At 47.6% G+C, this 22,165-nt stretch overlaps 1 protein-coding gene across 4 annotated transcripts in view; it reads right to left on the bottom strand.

Moving 5' to 3' along the window:
* TTC13 (tetratricopeptide repeat domain 13) overlaps positions 1-22,165 on the bottom strand; it is a 63,268-nt gene that overhangs the window by 10,059 nt on the left and 31,044 nt on the right. For all 4 annotated transcript variants that reach the window (XM_053912554.1, XM_053912555.1, XM_053912556.1 and 1 more), the window contains 11 exons: positions 19,773-19,889; positions 18,702-18,812; positions 12,992-13,074; positions 11,363-11,504; positions 10,951-11,125; positions 9,420-9,576; positions 5,329-5,459; positions 4,069-4,201; positions 3,405-3,497; positions 916-999; positions 60-144 (listed from right to left, as the gene is read on the bottom strand). In XM_053912554.1, the coding sequence (XP_053768529.1) occupies positions 60-144; positions 916-999; positions 3,405-3,497; positions 4,069-4,201; positions 5,329-5,459; positions 9,420-9,576; positions 10,951-11,125; positions 11,363-11,504; positions 12,992-13,074; positions 18,702-18,812; positions 19,773-19,889 (1,311 nt within the window). The remainder of the gene's footprint in view (positions 1-59; positions 145-915; positions 1,000-3,404; positions 3,498-4,068; positions 4,202-5,328; positions 5,460-9,419; positions 9,577-10,950; positions 11,126-11,362; positions 11,505-12,991; positions 13,075-18,701; positions 18,813-19,772; positions 19,890-22,165) is intronic.

Raw genomic sequence — 22,165 nt, 5'->3', positions numbered from 1 at the left:
AACGTACTACAGTTTTATTTTTTCCCTAAAATGCACTGCTATTTTGATAATAGACTTACCTTCATGATTGGAAGAAGATCTTCTACTTTGTGTACCTTTTCCAGAGCTTCTCTAACTTCCAACAAGCCTTTAGGATTATTAGCTCTTAAAAAGAGAACGAGATGAACTAAAATCAATACAGAAATATAATAATTATGCCATTACGTCTAATTTAAATAAGTCATCCTCAATTATGATAACTCAATATTCAAAAGGGTGGGCCACAACTAAAGTTTCTAAATAATGGGATGGTTTGATCTCACGAATTCTGGGCTACAGGTGAGGAGTGAGGGAGCAGGCAGCAGCCCCTCTAGAAGGTGAGACGGGGCGAAGCCGAAGGGACGGACAGGCGTGCGGTTTGGTCATAGAGCCTGACTCTCCCGGCTGGCTCTGAAATCAGACGTGAGTGGTTCTTCTTCCTAAAGCTGCTCACAGACGTGCCCTGCTAGGTTCTCACGCCAATTTTCTATTTACTTGGTGAGAGCGAGCCACTCAGAATTCTCTTTTTCTCCAGTGTTCTTTCAATGTTACATCTATGCCTTCATATCTCCCTGCCTTTCAGGTGAGGGAGATTGAGTATGAAGGCTAAATTCCCTTATAAAAAATGTCAAAGAAACATCCTGCCTTTTAAAAGAAAGAGACCAGAAATGTCATAACACCGCACGTAAGATTAAACATATCCAATCGAGTCTGTGCATTTTGTTAAGTTATTAAAAAGAAGGTTGATAGGTCATTCTACAAGGTTTTGATCCTAAATACAATGTAAAAATTTGAAACACTTTGTTTAGTCTGTCAACAGGCTTAGTGTTCAAGTTTCATAACTATAAGAAATACATAAAATTAATCCATTATTAAGAAAAGAATTTAAAGTATTACCCATGATAAATAAGAATTCTATCTTTAATAAAATGAAGAATTTTCTCAAAATATTCCAGGTATCTCATGTTAATCACCTGACCCCTGTAAGAAAAAAAAAATAAGAATTTTTACAAAGGAATATATTCCAAACCCCATCTAATTTCCAAGTTAATTCAAAAGAACAACAGAGAACTATGAGAATAATGTAGCAAAAGAGATGGGGAAATTCACTCATTTGCAACCAATGAACAGAAAAGCAAAGAGCTGCCTTAGCAAGACTGCTCGTCAGCTCATGGGGGTGATTCTGGCGAGAAGGGTGCCAACCTCAGCCCCGGAGAGGCCGAAATGGGGAGGAAAATCCTCACGTTCTTAAATGAGGCTCAGACTTTTCACCGATTCCCTCCTGTGGATCCCTTCGGTTTCTGGGCTGCATGCCTCCTCTCCCCGCGCTGTCCCGACTGCATTATCTGCTGGTACCCCGACCTTTTATCTAGATGGAAACTAGTAGTTTCTCCCCAACCCACCTGAGACACGATTTTCCTCACATTTCTATGCCCACCCCCCTTTTAAAACTCTTTCAGAACTTGTACAGTCAACATGCTGATGTACACATCCGACTGCTGTGCACGTGTACGAGACAAAGCACACATCCGACTGCTGTGCGCGCGTACGAGACAAAGCACACATCCGACTGCTGTGCACACGTACGAGACAAAGCACACGTCCGACTGCTGTGCACGCGTAGGAGACAAAGCACACGTCCGACTGCTGTGCGCGCGTAGGAGACAAAGCACACATCCGACTGCTGTGCACGTGTACGAGATAAAGCACACATCCGACTGCTGTGCACACGTCCGACTGCTGTGCGCGCGTAGGAGACAAAGCACACATCCAACTGCTGTGCACACGTACGAGACAAAGCACACGTCCGACTGCTGTGCGCGTGTACGAGACAAAGCACACATCTGACTGCTGTGCACGTGTCCCACACCATCCTGTGTCAGACCCGCTGCCAGTGCTCCTCCTGCCACCGTTTCAGTGCCCTTTCCCCACTCCAGCTCTCTTCCACGCAGCCCTCCAGACCTCGGCACTTGTCACTCGCGCTGGCACATGACTCTCTACTCACGTCCTGTGCCTCCCAGGTCACTGTGTTTCTGACCTATTCCGCCACCTGCAGCCAAAGTGATCGCCTGTTTGGGCAAATGTGCTCACGCCACTTCTCTGCTTACAACCTCTGAACAGCTCAGCATCATTTTTGGGGGAAAAACAGCTTCCCATGGAGCAGAAAGTTGTTTATACTTAGGGGGAAAAGTTTTTTACATTTTGGTCTCTGCGTGTCTTTCAGGCCTTTGATGGCTGGTCCTGCCTTCATGGCAAACTAGCCCTCAGCCACAGGTCAGCATCCCTTTCTGGTCTGGCCCAGCTCTCTCCAGGCCCAGACCTGCCCCCCTCGCTGCTTTCCCTCTTTCCAAACAGCCCGGGCCTCGCCCGGAGGCTAGTCTCAGGGCCCTGCCTTGTGTCCCCTGGCGTCCTGTACATGTGACCACCACAGCTGGACACAGTGTGCAGTTGTTCACGGTCCACTGTCTGCGCTCAGCTCTGAGCCCTCTGAAGTCAGGGCCCGTCACACCTCCTCACCACCACCACTCCGCACAGCGCACTGACAGTGGCCTTCTGATAAAGTGAGTTGAGTTCAGCCTATAAATGCTACAAACTAGTCCATGAGAAACAGAAACAGAGAAGTCACAAGGGATAAATTGTTTTTTTAGAAATTCGAAACAAATAAATGTTTAAATGACATTTCCATTAAACTTAAATGTCAAAGGTGTACAGAGTATTTTATTCCTGATTCAAACTTCCGGAACTAGAAGCATTTTAGATGGGACACAACTACCATATTTACTTGCAAATTCTATCTACAATTAAATTCAGTGGGTCCCCTTGTAACTGCTACTCTTTGCGATCTGTTCATCATTTATTTGGAAGGTGACGAAGCACACGAAGGGAGAGGCGAAGATGCCAGCACTTCACCCGCGTCCCTAACGTGCTGAGCCTCTGGGCACAGAAAAGCCCTCCCAGGCAGGCGGCTCGGAGACGAGATGGTGCTATTGCTCCAAACCCTTTGAGTGTTGGCGGCGGGAGGGGGAGCCTTTCCCCACATCAGCCACACCATGTTACCAGGGTATTATGACAAATGTGATGTCCTCCAGCTAAACGCTTTCTTCATGGTCTAGGACCCGTTAAAGACAGACATCCCAGGCAGGAACCTGGTAGCCTACTCTTTGAGTTCTGCCTCAGACACAGAGCCTGAAGCAGGCCCCGGGCAGGCGCTACGTTGCCTCCTGCAGCCGGAGCAGCTGAGAGGACGCAGGCAGGACTCTGCAGGGCAGAGCGAGCCTGCGCAGGCCCTGTCCAGGTCTCCAGGAAAGGAGCAGTGGGCCCCTCGTGGTCTCCAGACCCGTCTGCTAAGAATAAACTGTTTACTCTTGGGCACAGAAGGGTCGTACCTGATTAAATTGATGTGGTTGTTAAAACCTCGGCTGAGACTTCGGGCCGGCATTTGATCCAACCATAGCACTGGCTGGTCTGGGTCAGCAATCCTACGAGACAGAACTGGTTAAAGATGAAGACCTTTCACAACCTAGAAAGGCTCAAAAGCATTAAAAATAAAACATCAGCGCCTTTGCAAAAATGCGGAGGAAGAAATTGTTCAGAATGTTAAATCCAGAAACACGGAACGCAGACACGCCAGCTCCAAAAGGATGTCCAACTGGGCCAAGAGAGAAGTCGGTACCGGTGTCTAGCAGCGCAGCACTCCCTCAGGCACACGAGGTCGTCCAGACACACACTCCAGTGTGGACAGAGGGGAGTGCTCCGCAGTCCACCCAAAGGCACCGCAGGTGACGGAGCACGCTTTCAAAGAGGCTCTTTCTACAATACTTCTTCTAAAAACGTGCTTGGAAACACGGTAATCCCTGTTCTGTGCGTATTACTTGAGTGTATTTCAAAGAATGACGACACCAGCAACGTCGGGCAAACTTCAGAGAGGAGCACGTGATGTGTAAGGCTTACTGTCAGTCAATAAAACAGCCTGCGAAGCCCGCAGGGGAGACCGGTTATGACACATACCCCATCCGTCGGACTCCGGTCTCTCACGAAAGCCTTACGTACCGTCTCCACTTGGCAGCGATGTCGAACATGTCCCTCCACTGCATCAGCCGCGTCTTGCCGTTCATCCGGACCTTCGAGTTGGTCCACGTGCGCTGCACCGCCTGCATGACTTCCAGCGCCGCCAAACCCATGGCTGTGAGAGAGAAACACAGCGTGGACAGGGCCTGCTGGCGCAGGGCCCAGGGGCCGAGCTGCACCGAGCCTCGGGGACAGCTCCCGAGTTGTCACACAGGGGCCTCGAACAACACAGGGCTCCGGGGCCCTGGCTGCCTCGTGCAGTCGAAAATCTGTGTACAGCTCTGGTCCCCCCAAATCAACTACCAATAGCCTGCTGTTGACCAAAGGCCTTACTGATTGCATAAATAACCTATTGCACATAATTTTGTATGTAATGTGTATTATATCCTGTATTCTCAGAATGGAGTAAGCTTGAGAAGTTAAAACTGTAAGGAAGAGAAAATACCTTTACAGTTCTGTACTGTATTTATTGGTACCGTAAGTTTATACCGTCAGTTTATAAGTCAAATTGGCAGCACCTACAATAACACTGTCTTATGGGGTTCACTGTAGATGGTACACGCGTTACTAACACTTTCATCAAAAAGGAAAAGCTCATGAGAAAAAATATTGTATTTATTTGCATGTAGAACGATTCGCGCACTGATAAGGAAGAGTCAGCCATGGGATTGCTTTACGGTAGCCTAGTGTAACCCATGCGACTGCTTCACAGCAGAAAGGAAATGTCTACACAATTTTCTGATGCATTTACTGGAAAACAGCCACTCATGCGTGGGCCCGTGCAGTTCAAACCTGCGTTGTTCGAGGGTCACTGTCTGAAGACTCACAAGCACTGGCGATTTAACAGGACTGGGTACACATCGCAATCACAGTGGCCCTGCTAAAGCTATCAGAGAAAACTAGTGACACCCCCAAGGCTGTCCCCTCCCAGCTCTGCTCCCTCCTGAAGCTCCCGGAGGCCTATGGCAAGGACACGGCGCCGTGGGTGGCGGTCTGACCCACAGTGAAGCCTCCAGGCTGGTAGCCCACGCTCACGTCTACCATTTGCGCGGCACGGCCCCCAGCCAAGTCAGGATGCGGCCTTCCCGTGGGGCTTCAGTGAATGGATCTGCACGTTTCTGTCCTGATCGCATGCAGATTTCGCGTAGGCACAACACGTGATCTTTTTAAAAGCACAACGTGGTTGAGCAATCCTTGCTCTTTTGTCAGAAACATTTCCACTGTCAGATAGTTGCAAAATACCTCTGTGTATCCTCTTGTTTGGCAGGAAGCCAGGCGTTTCATACTGCATCAGCGATCCCAAACGATCAGCCACACAAATCAGCTCTTGCACCTCAGGCTTATAACTCTCGAAATTCTGATGTAACACGTCTCTGCAAAAACATTACAGATACAATAAGGACTTTTACAACAGACACTGGGTAATCGAATTTCACCTGAAGAGCAGTCATTTCCTCCTCTGGAAAACTAATCAAGAAACCTAGGACTACAGAATTTTTACTCCATCCAGTGCTTTGCACCCAACCACACACAAAGCAACGGAAGGAATCTCCCGGAGTATGTACAGAGTGGCTCTCACGTGCTTGTTGGCAACACCGGCGATGGGTTTGCAATTCGGACCATTACTTGCACTGTAAACTCCTCCAGAGACATAACCTGCGTGGAGGGCCTTCTGCAACAGCAACCAGCCCCCACGCTATGTCCACCGCCCTCCCCGGGACTGCAGCAGGTGTACTTGGAGCCGTACGTGTGACCGCTGCTGGGTAGCTGGCAGCCTGCTAGAAGTTCTCGTAACAAACATTGCAATTCCAAGCACAGGTTGTGCTGAGGTCCCCAAGGCCACCCTGAGGTCCAGCTGTCCACTGGGAGGACTCACAGGACTCAGTGCTGTTGTCTATTACAGCAGAAGGACACAAGCACAGACATCAAAGGGAAAAGCCACATAGGGCCAAGTCTGGAGGTGACCGGGTCAGGCTTCCAAGGGTCCTCTCCCAGGGGTCACACAGGATGAATTCCCCGAGGGAAGTGCGGCCCACCGGGGAAGGGTTTTTACTAGGGGGCGGTCACGTAAGCTGCCCAGATTGGTCAGGAAGGAAAGCAGGTGTTTAGCGTAAACCTTGATGCCTGTGCAGACAGCGTGGGCCCAGGGAGCCACTCTCTTCCGTTCTGGGCATGGTGGACACTCCTGAAGTCCAAGTTCGCGGATGCCAGCCAAGGGCCAACCTTGTACGCAGGCCTTTCCCAGGACAGCGTCTCAGGCCTGCCAGGTTAACCCTTTCCTGCACAGAGGTATTTCCCCAAAAAGGGATGGCAGAAAACACAGGTAACCTCTTTACGCTACCTATTTCCTTTTTTCTCTTTGACTGTGTAATAATGGACACATATAAAAACATACCTCAGTACCCAACTTAAGAACTGGGACGGTCCTGTAGCTCCAGCTACTTGTCTGCTCCTTTCGTAGCCTATATCCTCCTGGCCCCCGGCAAGAGGCAGCTTGTCTCGAATTTTGTGTCTGTCTCCCTTACCTTTTTCCTTTGAAAAATAGCTACGTCACGTATATCCCTCAACAACACAGTCTATAGCTTTCCTCACGAGCTTCACGGGGAAAACGAGGCGCCATGGCAAGCTACTGCCGTGCTGTTTTCACTCAGCGTGGCATTTTCGGTCTAACCCACTCTGTCGCACAGGCCGCTCATGTATGCTGCGGAACACCCACCCTCGTGCGACCGGTTGGTTCGCCCACTCTTCTGCTCGTGGACACCTGGGACGACCTCCAGCTTTCAGTGTGAACAAACACTGCTCTCAACAGTCCCATACAGTCTCCCGGCGGATGGTGCTCCACCCATGCAAGGTTCTCTACTGAGCGTACACAGCAGGATCGCCAGGCTGTAGGACATGCGAGTGGTCAGCTGTACCAGGCACGGACGAACTGCCGGCCAGTGTGGCTGTAGCAATTTAAACCCTCTGACCCCCACTTCTGGTCGCTATTACTCTTGTCAGGCCTCATAGTATTTGCTCATCTAGTTTAGGCCTTTTTTTCCCACTCTTCACGGTGTCTTTCGTTGAACAGAAATTCTTAGTTTCAACGTAGTCTGACTCGTCAATCCCTTTGTCTAAGGTCTATACTGTGTGTCATTATTTTAAAAACTCTTGTCTACCTGAAAATCATAAAAGTCTTCGCTTATATTTTCTCTAGACGTTTAAAAAATGTTGCCACTCAAACTTAAGACTGTATTCGTCTAACACCGGATCTCTATCTGCACCATCACGAAAGTCAGCTTTGTTATCTGTGTTAACAACCTGATTGTCCCCCTGCCTCTTACTGGCCAGGCCCACCCTCACCCACAACACGCAGTTCCTTGGAGCTCTCTGCCAGAGGCTTCCAGGCTCCGAGCTGTGCTCCTCTGGTCCACCTGTCTGTCTCCGCTCCCGTCTCACACTTGCTATCCGGCAGGATGAAGCCCTTCCCCTCTGAGCTCGGGCACCATCCTGCTTTAGGAGTCATCTTCTTGATGACGCTCGGTTCATTGCTTTTCCACACAATCGCCAGGATTAGCTCATCAAGTTTCTCGACAAACTTTGTTTCGAGCTTTGAATGGCACTTTATTGGATTTAGAATTGATTTGCAGAGAAATGACTTACTGATCTCCTTGAACTCCCTACTCGTGAATACAGTATTTCTCTCCCCGTATTTCTTTTCTTTTAGGAACTTTCAATAAAGTTCTGTAATGAATTCCATACAGATTCTGTTTATCTTTTCTAAGATACATTCTTAAGTACTTATTGCTATTATAAGTGGTATTTTTGTTTCTTGCTGGTATATAGAAATGCAAATGATTCTTGTATATTGATTATAATTGACCACCTTGCTAAACTCTTAGCAGTTCTTATAATTTGTAAGTTTTCTGGGTTTTTTATAAAAGATTTTATTTATTTCTTTTCAGAGAGAAGGGAAGGGAGGGAGAAAGAGAGGGAGAGAAACATTGATGTGAGAGAGAAGCATCAGCCGGCTGCCTCTCACACACACCCCGACCGGAGCAACGTGACTTTCTATTTTTAAGATTTCCTCCTTACCTTAGGTTTTCTCCAGTTTCTTTTCATTTACTCTTTTTTTAAAAAAATCTGTGGGTTTACGTGTTTCCTCAGTTCTGGGAAATTCTTAGTCATGATTATTATTTTTTAATTGCCTCTCTCCCATTCTCTCCTGAGATTTCAACAACATGGGCCAGACCTACTCACACCATCCGCATCTTCTGCCTCTTTCCTGTTTTCCGTCCCCTCGACCCTCCGCGCCGCACTCTGAATAATCCCAGTGCTCTCTCTCCCAATTCTGCCATTTTCTCTCAGCTATGGCTACCCTGCTGTTTGGCCTCAATAATAAATTCTCATTATATTTTCTATTTCCAAAGCTCCCAATTATTTTTTTTAATCTGCCGGGTCATCTTTTATAATCTCCATGTTCATCTTCCTGATTTCTTCAAAATTTCTTTAAATACTAAATTGGGAGTTATTTGAGAGTCTGCATGCCATAATTCCAATATCTGAAGTCCTCGCGGGTCAGTCTGTTGTTTGTGGTCTCTGCTGAATCTCACTCCATGCGCGAACCTGGGGCCCACATTCGCACTGATTCCTTCCTAGGACGAATCTGCATTTGCTTCTGTTGAGACCCTGGGGAGGCCTCCGGCATGGCACCACTTTAGCCCTTTCAAGTTCAGCAGCCCCCGCCTGTGCCTCCAGGCATTCTACTGCAGTGGCCGCCAGGTGCACTTAGCCCCCACCCCACCCCAGGGCACCTTCTTCCCTCTAAATGTGCTCACCGCGCACCACTCGAGTTTGATTCCCCCCTTCTGTCTTTTTAGAGAGTGAAAGGGTGTAAGGAGTCCAATCAGCCTCTTCGTTTTTAAGGCACTGCAGACTCCCAGGAATCAGGATCTATTCTAGATCTGTCTTATAATGGGACAGCCCTTCAGCATCTCTGCTTTGCCATATGCAGCACGAGTTGGCCAGTAGTGTCACTTCCCGTATGTTCAGTAATTTGTTCTAAAAGTAACACAGCACAGAATAATGCATATCAAAGACGGCCAGTTAGTACAAGTACATCCACAGTTTGATGCTGCCCAAAATTAGCAGGGAAGAACGGGCTAGAAGGAATGATGATATCCAGAGGCAAGTTTTGTGGTACTTTATAAATTAAAAGAAATATTTGCAGACATGTCAAATCAAAAGATAAATTAACCAGAAATACGAACAGAAGGCCACTTATGGGTGGAAGGACAGCAGGACGGACCTGCGGTTCAGTGCTGGAAAGGACAAGAAGCACGGAAAGCACTCACTTGATGTGGGGCTGCAGCCCCGGCTGCTCTTCGTAGTCTTCGATGAGGAACGGCAGGCTCTTCGCCCAGTGGTCCTTGAAGCTGCCCGGCAGATCCACGTCGATGTTGTACTCCGTGAGGGGAGTGTCAAGGTGTGCGTGCAGGTACCGAGAATACTCTGCACACAGGAAACCAGGTCTGACACACCCAAACACTGCTAAAGAAGCGTTTTTGGTACTAGCTGCCATACAAATACTTTGTAGCAGACTGTTATTTAATTACAAGAATTCTAAATGGAGAGTCCAAATTTTATTAAGTCACTGTTATTATTTGATAATCGGAGGAACCCGCCACCGACTGAGTCACCAGGGTGAAATACCAGCCACTCAAGAACCTCTCCATGAAACACACCAAAGATCTCACTTTCGACTCCAGAGTCACACCCGAAAAAAAGGGGGGACTGTAATTCGGAGTACACAGGTATGCTGCCCAACAGTGGCCTCTAGCCACCTAGCTATTGAGTACTGAAAGTGTGGTTAGAGTGACTGAGAAACCGGGGTTTAAATTGTTATTTAATTTGAATTAATTTAAACTTAAAAACATACTTAATTCAATTATTAGAAAACATCGGTATGTTTGGAACAACTTGCGTATACCAATCTACTTTTACAACTTTACATTTTATGAAATCTGAATTTAGATCAAATATTTCCAATGAAAATTGAGTATCCAAATTGAGATGCACTGTGAGTGTAAACTATACAGCAGATTTTGAGGACTTAGCACAGAAAAGGTAAAATACCGAATGAATAGTGTCTTCGCTAATATTGTGGGTGTACTGAATTAAATAAAATGTGTCATTAAAGTTCATTCCACCTCTTTTTTCCACGTTTTTACTGTGGCCACTAGAGATTTGAAATGACACATGCTGCCTGCGGTTTTTTTCAGCTGGACAGCACTGGGATAGAACAGAAGGGTAGTGGCAACCACGGCAAGAGGAGAAAAGGAAGCGAAGACCTGGCATTTCTGTGGAAAACAGAACGATCTTTAGGCACGGCAGTGAGAAGGTAAGACCAAGACCGACCAAACGGTAACTCGGAGATCCGCTCCCTCCCTCAGCCCCATCACACTCCTCCAAACCGTGTGAGAACTCTGGTGTGGGAGAATCCTGGTCAAAGACAGCACCTTTACCCTTCACGGTGCAACCTCATGAAAGGCCCCTTTCCCGTCACTCCTGCACCTTCGGACAAGGCGTGAGGAGGCATGACCATGCAGGTGGTCGTCACGGCTAGTTCAAACTACGTTTTCCTGACTTAAGTCTTTTTAACTTTAGAAGGAAAATATGTAGGAAGCGGCAGCAAAGGCGCTGAACTGGTCTTCAGAAGGCATGGACTCCATCTAGTCCAGCTCCCACCACTGACCGAGGGAGGCTGGGGACAGGTAACCTCACGCCTTTGACACTAGTGGCCTCCTGGGACATCAGAGAGACAAGCAACACGATCTCCACAGCTTTCGCCTTGAACTTCAGTGGCTCTGCCATGTTCTGACTTACCTCGGAGATACTTCACTTTAAGGTACTCTGGGCTGGCCTTCTGGCCTGGCAGAGGGTCATTCAGCATAACTTTAGTTTGTGCCTTTATTCCTTCATAAAACTGTCCCATTGCGACGTGGCTGAGCCCCTTCATGTACTGGCACACCTCGTTGTACGGCTCCAGCTGCAGGCACCGCTGAGGGGTGAAGGGGAAACGGCCCGTTCGCATCAATACAGTTCAGGGGGACGTTCGAGTGCTTTGTTCGTTAATCTGAAGTTAGAAAACTGTTCCCTCCAGGCTGGGCCAGACCAAGTACATGCTGCTAAGTTAGTCTAGAGGGCAAGGCAGTGGATTTCCTTTCTTTCTGTCGAGGCGCAAACACTATTCTCGCCACCCCGCCCATTCTTGACAGTCTCACCAAGGGAGGCTCACCTTGAAGTTTTTCAGGGCTTCCTGTAGGCTGCCGTGGTGGTACAGCATCATGCCCCGGAGCTGGAGGGTCTGCACGTGGTTCTGGTTGAGCAGCAGGGCCTTCTGAAAGCTCTCGGTGGCCGCTTCGAAATTGCCCAGTTCTCTAGGGATTTCGCAGCGGTTAGGGACACAGTGCCGGCACTTCAGTAAACGCGCGCTATTCAGGACCTCATCTTCTCCCCGTCCAGGCCGTGACCCGATGCCGCGGCTCGGTGTTGCCTTCTCAGTTTTACCGCTTTACAGCCGCGCAGCCTTTCACACCTCACGGCTCCTGTCCTTTTTCTAAGTCTTACCAGATTACGGAACAACCACAGAGCTCCTGAAATTCTTTAGGGGAAGTTAATTTATAGCTTATTCAAATCCCTTTCCCTAGTTCATGATGAGCTCCACCCCTTACGAAACTGTGTGTAAATTTTAGCATTTGGGTAGAAACATACGCTTCTTCTTCAAACAAACAAAAAAACCAGGTATGTAGCTTATAATCATACAGAGGTTTAGCAGTCCGAATTTGAGTCAAATTCAAATTGCTAAATTGTATAGGTTGAAAATTGTATATTTTTGTCACTAAAGGTACTTTACTTAAAGTCTAGTATATTGCTATATAATTTAAAATTATATGCGTTTCTGAAAAAAGAAGTGTAGTTTTAGCATTGTGATCATTTCCGAGTGGAAACATTTATTACTGACCAACCTTCTTTTATATGTTAAAATGTTTGCAAATAATACTTTCAAAATATCCCATATGTCAATTTTCTATACATACTGAATATGTTAAAAATGTAACAGCTTACATTTACACCGCACTTTACTATTGATTAGGCGCTTGCACTCTATTTTCAACTTATGTTCCCAGCAACTTTATGGGACAGAAGAATAAGAATCGTTCCATAAACCCAAACAAATCACTTTCTTCCACTCAGGATGGACCGTTTCTCCAACTATCGCAGCAGATAAATAAGCTCTTGAATTTAATCTTTCCCAAATGAGGTACCTAGCAGAGTTTTGAAGGGGCCCTCTGTAACTGTCTTCCTTTTCTACCTGCTTGAGGACCTTTAAAAGAGTCAGAGCGTACATTTTTTCAAAGCCCAAGTGGAACAGTGCCCCCTCTCAGGGCCACGCGTGGAGCCAGGAAGCACAGGTCCAGGCACAGCCTCTCCTCCCTGACAGACATGTGTCAGGGCTGCAGCCTCCCCCGCTGCTATTCCCGCACCCCTCAGGCCTGTCCCAGTGATGTGGGCCTCGGCCTTAGTTATGGCCTGAGCGACAGTAGCAGCGTCTGGAACTCAACAGCTCATCCCGCCACTGCTCAAAACCACCACCCTGGGAAGACCCGCACTTTCTAGACCAGTGTATGTGCAAACTGAAGGCGTTTTAAGAGATTAACTGGATGCATCGTGATCTCCTCTGATACATGCGTTTTTCTGCATTCCAGAGAAGGTCTCAGCAAGTACGTAAATGCCCATGCAATTTAGAATGACCACTTCTTTGGGTTAGGAAACGCAACTTTGCTTTGACATCACTATCTCGTGAGGCTCTCTTGCCTCCCACTCAACACCCTCCCTCCGACCCAACTGTTATTACTTCACTTACCTATAGGCCTGCCCCAGACTTTTATACGCATCAATGAAATCAACTTTCTGCTTCAAAGCATCTTTGAAGGATTCAATAGCTTCCTGTAAAAGTATATAGGAAATTATTTCATTTGCCTAACTGCTAAGAATGAGTTTCACTTAAATCACTAAAGGACTCACACATTACACATGGCCTCTCGGTGATTTTGCTTAGATAGGAGGACGTGAAAGAGGGAGAGGTAGAAAGGAGAGTGAACTGTGAATCCGGAGGGTTTAATTTCAGTAGTAAACAAATGCACCACTATGATCGACAGCAGAGCCTGCAGCCTCTCTCTTTCGAAATGGGAAAACAACTTCTCTCTCTTTTTCATCAGCTTCTTCAGTGCAGTGACATCACCTTCTTATTGAGATCATTTCCTTAACTAATCAAAGCCCCGGGGAACAAACAAAAGCCTTAACTGTGTGAAAAACTCAAAATGATCATAACTAGTGGCAATAAAATTGAGCCAACAAAAGAGGGGGGCGAAGCAAGCCCGGGTGCAATTGTTTATACAACAAGCAGAAAGGCTCCTAGATTGGCTACCCGAGAGAATCACAGGATCTAAAGGGAAAAAAACAGCAAAGCAAAATAAAACAGAAACCTTAAGGTCGGGGTGTGTGAGGCCTGGTGCCTGCCAGCACCACGGCAGGTCTGCGGCGAAGGCCGCGGAGGCCCCATGGCACTGTGCTGCGGGGCGGGGAGGGGGTCCCCTTAGAGACACAGAGCGCTTGGCTGCTGTGGGACTCTCACTATGAAAACCGTCAATAAAATGTGCCATTCTGGTCCAGAACTGATGTCCTAGGCTTAAACCAGTATCAAATGTGTCTTCCATTATGACTCGACTATTCACTGAAACAAAAAATTACGAAGACATCTCACACATTTCCCCAGGAAAAGATGTATCTCACTGACGTTAGTGGCTACAAAGTTTCATGGTCTCTAATACCCTTAGTGAGAAAGGCTTTGCAACTTCTGTGATAACCACTGCACACCTGATTAGGCAGTTCACAGCAGAAAGCTGCTGCAGATGCCACACGCCGGGCACATGGTAGGCACTCAATAAATATTTAATGATTTGCGAGGCACACAAAAGCATCGTGCAAAAGCAGCGTGACCCTCGTTCTTTTCGGGAAGTCACTCGTTCGCTGCTTCCTGGCTTTCTCGGGGGTGGGGAGGGGCGGCAGGGCAAGAGAGGCTGGCTTTTCGAACTCTTCAAAGACGTCACTGGGATAACAAGCTGCTCTTTCAGGAATGCAACTGAATACTGCTTGGCAGAACGGTGAGAACAGATAAATGTTAACAGTTCAGAAATGTTAAAGACCACTGTTAATTAAGCTTCCTGTTCTGGCATCTTGATTGCAAATGTTTTTCAACTGTATTTTTAGTTCAACAAACATGTATTGAGCACCTACTATGTGCCGAGGCGGTGTAAGGCACAGGGGAGACCAAGAGGAGCAATCATTATCTCCGTCCTCTAAGAACTCACAGCGGAGTTAGAAAGTTAACACCGAACCAGATCAGTAGGATATGAACTAAGAACTACGATAGAGGCACAAGTGAGAAAAGACTCTGGGAACAGAGAGAGGAACAGCGAACTGAGCCTGGGGACACAGAGCTAGCTTCACAGAGGAAGTGACAGCTGAGCTGGGTCTCACAGAAAGAGAAGGAACTTGGCAGAGACAGAGGCCTCGTGGATGGGGCAGGTACAGGGTGCTCAGAATTGGGGGCTGTGGGTTGGCAGGAGTACAGGGTGCACAGGTGGGAGTGGTGGGGACAGAGGAGATGGGACCGGGCCAGTGTGGTCAGCTGGGGCCAGGGAGGGAAGGGCCTCCGTCATGCTCTGCAGTCTGGCCAGTCCCAGCAAATGAGGACGGTGGCCGGGGGTGGGAGAGTGGGATGCAGGCAGGTGTGTGGCTGCAGAAAATGGACTCTAGAGAGGATTACCGCTCTGCGACAACAGAGGAGACAGACTGGAGAGCGGGGAGAATGGAGCCCCAGGAGGCGGTGGCTTTGGTGTCCAGGAAAGAGATAATGAAAGCTCGAATGGAGACAGTGTCTCGGGAGAGAAAAGAAGGGTCCGATTTGGGAGGCATCTGTGAGGGCAAACTAAGACGGAAGTGGGTGGCTGTTTGCCAATGGGGGCCAAGGGGGGAGGGAGGGCAGGGAGCTTTTGAGCTGCACAGCCTGGGTGGGGTTGAGGGCATTAACCAACGTGAGGAAGGACAGGAGGGAGGACAGCGGCGGGGAGGGGAGGGGTTGTGGGTGCAGCTGGGGCGTGTTAAGTCTGCATGTTTGTGGACGTCTAGTGGAGATGCCCGGGACATCTGCCGCCCACTGCACTTACAGCATGCTCGGACGCCACAGTTCTTCAAAGTCTGATTTCTCTTCAGCTTTTAAGAGGCTTTGGTTTCGGGGATCCTGTCTAATCACTGCACAGCTCTCTACCTCATTCTGCCAAAGAGGGGACATAGCAGAATCAAGATTTTAAGCCATTGGGAACAAAGCAACTTCGTTCGAATGAATCAATCTGTAAGCACACGAACTGGCGCTGCACTCGCCTGGGTGGCGAATGCGGCCACTTTTCCGCACAGGGTGTGGGTGGCCGTCACTCTGAGGCCGCTCACTGTCTCTGAGAGAACACTCCCAGGCAACTCTCAGAGTAAAGGCTGATGAAAACATGTGCTCAGAACATACACTTTTTGAAATATCCTTGAAACACAGATAAAACGGAGAATTCAACAGAAAAACGTTTGCTGTTTTTTCCCTGGGAAAATCCAAATTGTCCGATATGTCTACTGAATGGGATAGCTGTGAAATCTGTCATGTAATATCGCCTCATGTATTTCTAATACATATTATAAGGTAAATAAGGCAAATAAGGGAATCACCCACGTAAATAAGTTCCAAATTGCTGTGGACCTGGAGAGACCCCTTCAGGATATAAAGGTGGCTCCAACTCATTGGCCCATTCCGTACTTCGTCCCTACAGTCAACGAAAGGAACAGAGGCATCTACACTAAGTTCATTAATTTAAGGAGGGCGTTGCACCACTGGCTCAGTGTCCCAATCTGTGTGATTGGGGGACCCTCTGCTTCTTCTCTACTTCCTGGGGATGCCGTTGGGGTGCACGAGACAATACGTAAACACTCTGACCTCCTCGGACGGCAGATCTATCAAAATGCACAGAAAAAGTTCCCGTCTGTTACACACGTTGAGGCTGTGTCTGTGAACACGGTGACAAGGAGAAAGGACCGGATGGTTTTGGTGAGGCTGGTTTACCAGGGGGCTTCCACCACCCAGAGAGTGAAGGCACTGTTTCTAGGTTCTCATCATGGAGACTTAGAATAAAGCAAACTGAATTTCAGCCCTTGTCCAATCCGCAATCAGTGCCTCTGTTACAGCTCGTTTCTGAAAAAGTCTCATTTCAAAATCCCACACAGGGCCCCGCCCACCTGGCCTTAAAGTTACAAGTGAAACCCTTTGTTTGCACTTGGTTACTTTAAAAAACAACTTTCACTTCTTATACTAGTCGTTGACATTTTCTTACATTCAAATCTTTTTCTCCTCCATGAGCCATTCATTCAAGGGATAGACTTTGACTATGGTGTTGTAATTCCGAATTGTTTATGTACAGTGACTGAGGGAAGAGGCAAAGAATAGAGGGCAGATACAAAATAACTGGAGAAGTCCACCCGGCAGCTGCTGAAAGCACAAGGTGAGTAACTGCTCCCAAAGCCACGGCTGCGGCCCAGCTCCCCAGGGGCCAGGGGGAGCCTTGCTCGGCTTGCTACCCGCTACGCGCCCGCAAAGAAGGGCTGAGGTGGAGGAAATCGAATTTGCAAAATTCTTTTTGGTTTGGTTTTTAGTGAACAGGAGTTATTACTATTTTTTTTTAGTCTGTGAAACAAATATCAAATTAAATTTTCACATGTAAAATAACCCACTATAATTAATACCTGATTCGTGTTTACAGCTTATAAAGTACTTCTCACACATTATTTTATTTAATTCTCACAATCACTTCAAGAGGCAGAGAATAGAATCATCTCTACTTGACAGGTGTGGAAGGAGAGGCTGAAGGAGTTTAAGTAACTTGTCCTGTGGTGCAGGTTAAAAAGATTCAGAGCAAGAACTCCAACCAAGGCCTTCCAGCTCCAAATTCAATGCTCTGCCCCTGAACTTCATTTAGTCCACTAATACTTATTGAGCACCTACTATGTGACAGGCACTGTCTGTACCACTGAGGGTTTACAGCGTGCAGCCTTCTTAAAGGCAAACCCTCTCCCCACCCTGCAAGTGTGTGTGTGTGTGTGTGTGTGTGTGTGTGTGTGTGTGTGTGTGTGTGTGTGTGTGTGTGAGAGAGAGAGAGAGAGAGAGAGAGAGAGAGAGAGAGAGAGAGAGAGAAAGAGAGAGAGATCCTCAGAACTCTCTCCAGTAATAATACCACGTTCTTTCTGACCGAGTGCCCTTCCCGGCCACAGGCTACTGAAATCGTTCACAGTTTTCAACCTTCTTTGGGAAGTCTCTCTTGATCTCCTGGTCAGAACGAAGTGTTTTTCACCTGTACAGCCTGCCTGTGTTCAATCGGGCAGATGTGCTGTGTCCTGTACTACAGCACCTACTGTGAGCCAGGCCCGGGGAGCTCTGCTCTCAGCTCCCAGCCGTGTGTCTGGCCTGCTTGCTCCTGGCGTGCAGCCTGCCGCACACAGGTTCCCAGCTCGGGCTCTGAGAACGCAGGCTCAAGGGCAGGGAGAGGAGACGGGCTGGAGGTGGCCTTCCTACCCCACACTTCTAGTCGACTGAGCCAGCGCCTTTGCAGTTTCCCTCAATGCCACCTCCTGGGAGCAGTCCTCAAGGGACAGCGGTGGGGCCTGTGAATCGCAGAGGTGCCCCCAGCCTGCTCCTGGGGGATCCCAGTTACGTCTCAGCACCGCTGACCCTGAATGCCAGCAATGTCTCCTTGTGAGTCCCTCTGTCCCTAACCTGCTCGGCCACCACCGTGTCAGAATCCACTTCCTAGATGACAGATTTGGTCTCCACTACACGTTTTTCCCCAGATCTAGGCTGCACACCTCCTCTGAGCCTAGATGAAAGCCGAAATGTTTAGCATAGTGCTTAGACGCTTCCGGTCCTCCCTCCACCCAACTGTCCCACTGTCTGTCGCTCCACAAACTGGCTGCGTCCCCACGCTTCCCTGTCACCCTCAGCTTTCCTCTCTGCCGGACGAGCCTGCCTTCCTCCACCTAATCCTGCTCTGCCTTCAAAGTCTAGGACAAGGTCCACTTGTTCTGGGGAACTTCCTCTAACTCTAACTATAGTTTAAATGAATCGTTCTTATCTCTGTGTACAAAGCACTTTGTTTATATTACTTTCTTTGGTGTATTTACCACACGATAAAGTATATGTGGAAAGAAACTTTGTAAGCTGTCTCCCTTACAAGTGTAAAGTATTATTTCTCCCTCCTACTACCCTTTTTCACCCTCTCCCCTTCCGTATCCTCCTCCAAGTACCTACCAAATAGTAGGAGCTCAATAAATACGTTTACTCAAGCTACCTTCTGAAATAAACCGACCAGATACTTGTTGACACATCATTTGAAAACACGCCACACTAAACTCTACTAACTTCTTCCCACCCGCGGAATCAAAGCAGACTCATTAGACCGTGCACACGGCACACACACGTTCACCTTCAACAGTCCTCTGTGAAAGAAAGTCAGCCCTTTGTAGAGCATGGCGATGGGCTGGTTCCTGTTCAGCTCCAGGGACTGCTGGAAGTCCTCGTGGGCCGTCGCGTAGTCCTGCAAGGAGCGGAGCGGAGCAAGTGAGGCCGTGCTCAGTATTTGGACGGTTCCTACTTTTTACCGGTAGAGGGAAAATGTCCCAATTTATCCTGTGCCCTTTTTAAAAGCTTTAAAGAAAATATTTCATGATCACAAATACTATAAGCTGAATTCTTATATTGTTTGTTGAAATAATTGATTTCCGTAGGAAACCGACGGGAAACACTCAGAAAGGTTTAACTTCAGCATGCTGTTTTGACTATAAAAAGAATATTATTTTAAATAATATTAAAGTCATAGCCTGTTAGAGAAACTTTAAGTTATTTCCTGGTAGTAATATTTTATTATATTGAATACTTCTGAAATAATTATGCTACAAATCAACCTTCGAATGTTAGTTATGCTGAGATTTTTTAAATATATTTTCTTTTGCATTAGGAAAGTAGTATAAAAATGATGTAAACCCCCAAAGAAAACTGTAGCAGTTGTAAACACACCTGTGACGATAAAGGATAACCCTGTCATGTCTGCGTCACCTGCACAGAGAAGGTATCGCCTGGGAAGCCGCACGAGCTCAGGCCACGGTTCTCGGGTTGTGCTACCCGGAGGAACTAAAGCGTCCCTCTAAATGGAACACTCACGTTGACGACAGGCACGCCTGCTCCCCTACGCTGGCATTTGCAAGAAAGGTTGAAGTATAGTCTATGAACCAAAATGATCTTCTGTTTTTCTCTTTCTTTTCCCCCTAGTCCAGAGGGAGTTACTGCGGACAGTTCAAGCAGGAAAATGTGTTCTCGGTACTTAGTATTTCTCTGTGGGTTCAATTCCAGCTAAAGAAAGTGCTCTCGTAACTGTCTCATCTCACCCACATATTGCTATACAGCTCAAAGCCCACCCCCACAGCAGCCTTCTGAAGTAGAAGGGGAAGCGAAATCCTCATCGTCACAAAAGGAAATGTTTCAGGGCACAGTCACTCACCTCTGATATGAAGTGCAGGGTCCCCCGATGTCGGTACAAGCGTGCGGAGGGCTGGAGCTGGATGGCCTTAGTGAGGTCACTCACCGCCTCACTGATGCGCCCCAGAGGGGACAGGATCTATGGACCCAAATGTGCAGTTAGGAAAGAAGACTTCCAACGGCCACCCCCAAAGCTGCTGATGTTTTCAGTTACACATCGGCACGCTCCACTCAGCATTACTCTCTCCACAGACCAGAGTCCTTGACCCCGAGTACAAAGCAGTGAGGTTCGAGGTCAACAAGCGGAGAAACCACTCCTCTGTCCCGTCAAGGGGGAAGCTGAAGAACTACACAGCAATTGCCTTGTGACCATTCCATATTCTGGGTTATCACTGATGTTGCTTTTCTTGAAATGGGACCATTTCTTTCCTCAACCTATAGTTTCTCTTTCAGGTCAAAAATTGGCATGTCAAACTCAATCTGAAAGAACACTTGGAACCACTGAGAGACAGACAGTGCTGGACACAGAGAGAGCCCCCCATGGTCTTTAGCTAGGCCCCCTGAGGTACCGGGTGCTACACGACAATTTCTAAGGTTCCGGGTGTTTTCTAAGCTCTGTTGTGTTCATTCTTAACCCCTCAGTCACGATGTGCAAAGTAGGGGAGGGACCGCCTGCCAGCCTGTCTGGAAAGGCTGTGGCCCAGCAATCAGCTGGGTTCCGGTGCCATGACAACACAGGAGGCAGCTTAGAACGCGAACGCACCCCCGAAAAGACGCACGAAAACCCAGCACCGGGTCAGTGTTCGTGCAGCAAGCTCAAGCATTTGCTCCTGATCGAACGTTCTTAAATTAGGGTTGCTTTTCTTCCTACAGGTAGGTCATTTCAATCCAGTTTTACTAGCTAGTTTCCTGTTTTGCAGAAACTTCAAACCAGCCACAGTGGGAGGATGCAGGCAGGCACACCACCATGGGGAGAAGGACAGCTCAGGAAGAGGACAGGAGGGAAACATGTGCCCGAGAGTTCAAGCAGCACAGTGGTCTGGGGTTACAGTTTGGAAGGAAAACATCCCCCCCTAGTCTACCAGCCCCAGGAACCTAAGTGGATTACCACAGGCGGGCACACAGCCAGCAGGCAGAACGATGGCCCGAGTGACTGTTTAATTATGTTCACTAAATACAGACTGTTTCAGAAAGTGGAAGATTTCTCACAAAATAATTTCGGATGTAGATAAATGATATGCTACAATTTAGCTGGAAAAATCACTACCTCCTGACATTAGTGTCAGGTTATGTTGGGAAAATGGGATAGTGCTATATATTTTCAAGATAACTGAAAATTACTTTCCTAATTACCAATATCATTTTTAGATACACAACTGGCTTTTTATTAGACATATAAAAAATTTAAACCTGCTAAGTGAGTCCTTTTTCTAAGGAAGTGTAGAAACTAAATTCATGCTTTATTCATAATGTTTTAACACAACCGTCAGAGTCAGGGAGGGAGGAGCTAGCACCTCCACCTGGGGCAGAGGGTCACAGATTCACCACCAAACACTCACCCTAAAAACCAACCAGGCTCCCGGGAGATGAGGAACCTCATGGGTTATAATCCAATACAGACCAGAGATAACAAATCATAGTATCATTAATTGATAAAGAATTTTATTCAGAAAGCCAAATCCCCAATAAAACATAAAATTCTCTTTAAGAAACTGAACTATAATTTATGACACTATAATTTCAAGAACAAAAACATCACAGAGAGTTTTAAATTACAAAAACAAACAGTGTTTCCTTGCTAAGTTTTCTCTCCCCAAAGGGGATAAAGACGTATTTTTTCCTTTAGTCCAACTACAAAATGCCACTTGATCAGATGACTAAAAGTTAGGTTTTATTCAGGTTAAACACATTAACATGCCCCGAGAAGCACTCAGCCTGGCTAAACGTGCAGGCGAGTAAACATAACACGAACCCGGCCAGTTCAGGACACCCTCACCCGCTTGGTTCCCCGGACGGGGCTCTGATCAGTCTCAAACCACCTCCTCAGTGAGGCCTCTGAGACGCCTGTGACACCCCCGCCCCTTGCCAACCTCACCGAGAAATCTGGCGGGCCACAGGCCACGCCTTTCTGTTCCTGAAGCACCTCCTCTTAGTGTCTGCTCTCACAGGGGTTCCCTGGAATTTCCACCATGTTACGTCTCTGTCTCCACCCCAAGTCCCCCTTCAAAGTCTGGTCACAGTCAGCCTCCCTGCAGACAGGCCTAGCCCATAAGCATTATAGGTAAGGTAAGCATGCGCCTTCACACACACACACACACACACAACACACGCACACACAACACACGCACACACACACACCCCCCTAAAGGCTGTTTCGTTTTCACCACACCGTCATATTAAGATTTGCTAAAGTAT

The sequence above is a fragment of the Desmodus rotundus genome, chromosome 10, assembly GCF_022682495.2.
Source record: "Desmodus rotundus isolate HL8 chromosome 10, HLdesRot8A.1, whole genome shotgun sequence".
Lineage (NCBI taxonomy): Eukaryota > Metazoa > Chordata > Mammalia > Chiroptera > Phyllostomidae > Desmodus > Desmodus rotundus.
This window is presented reverse-complemented; position numbering and strand designations above follow the sequence as displayed.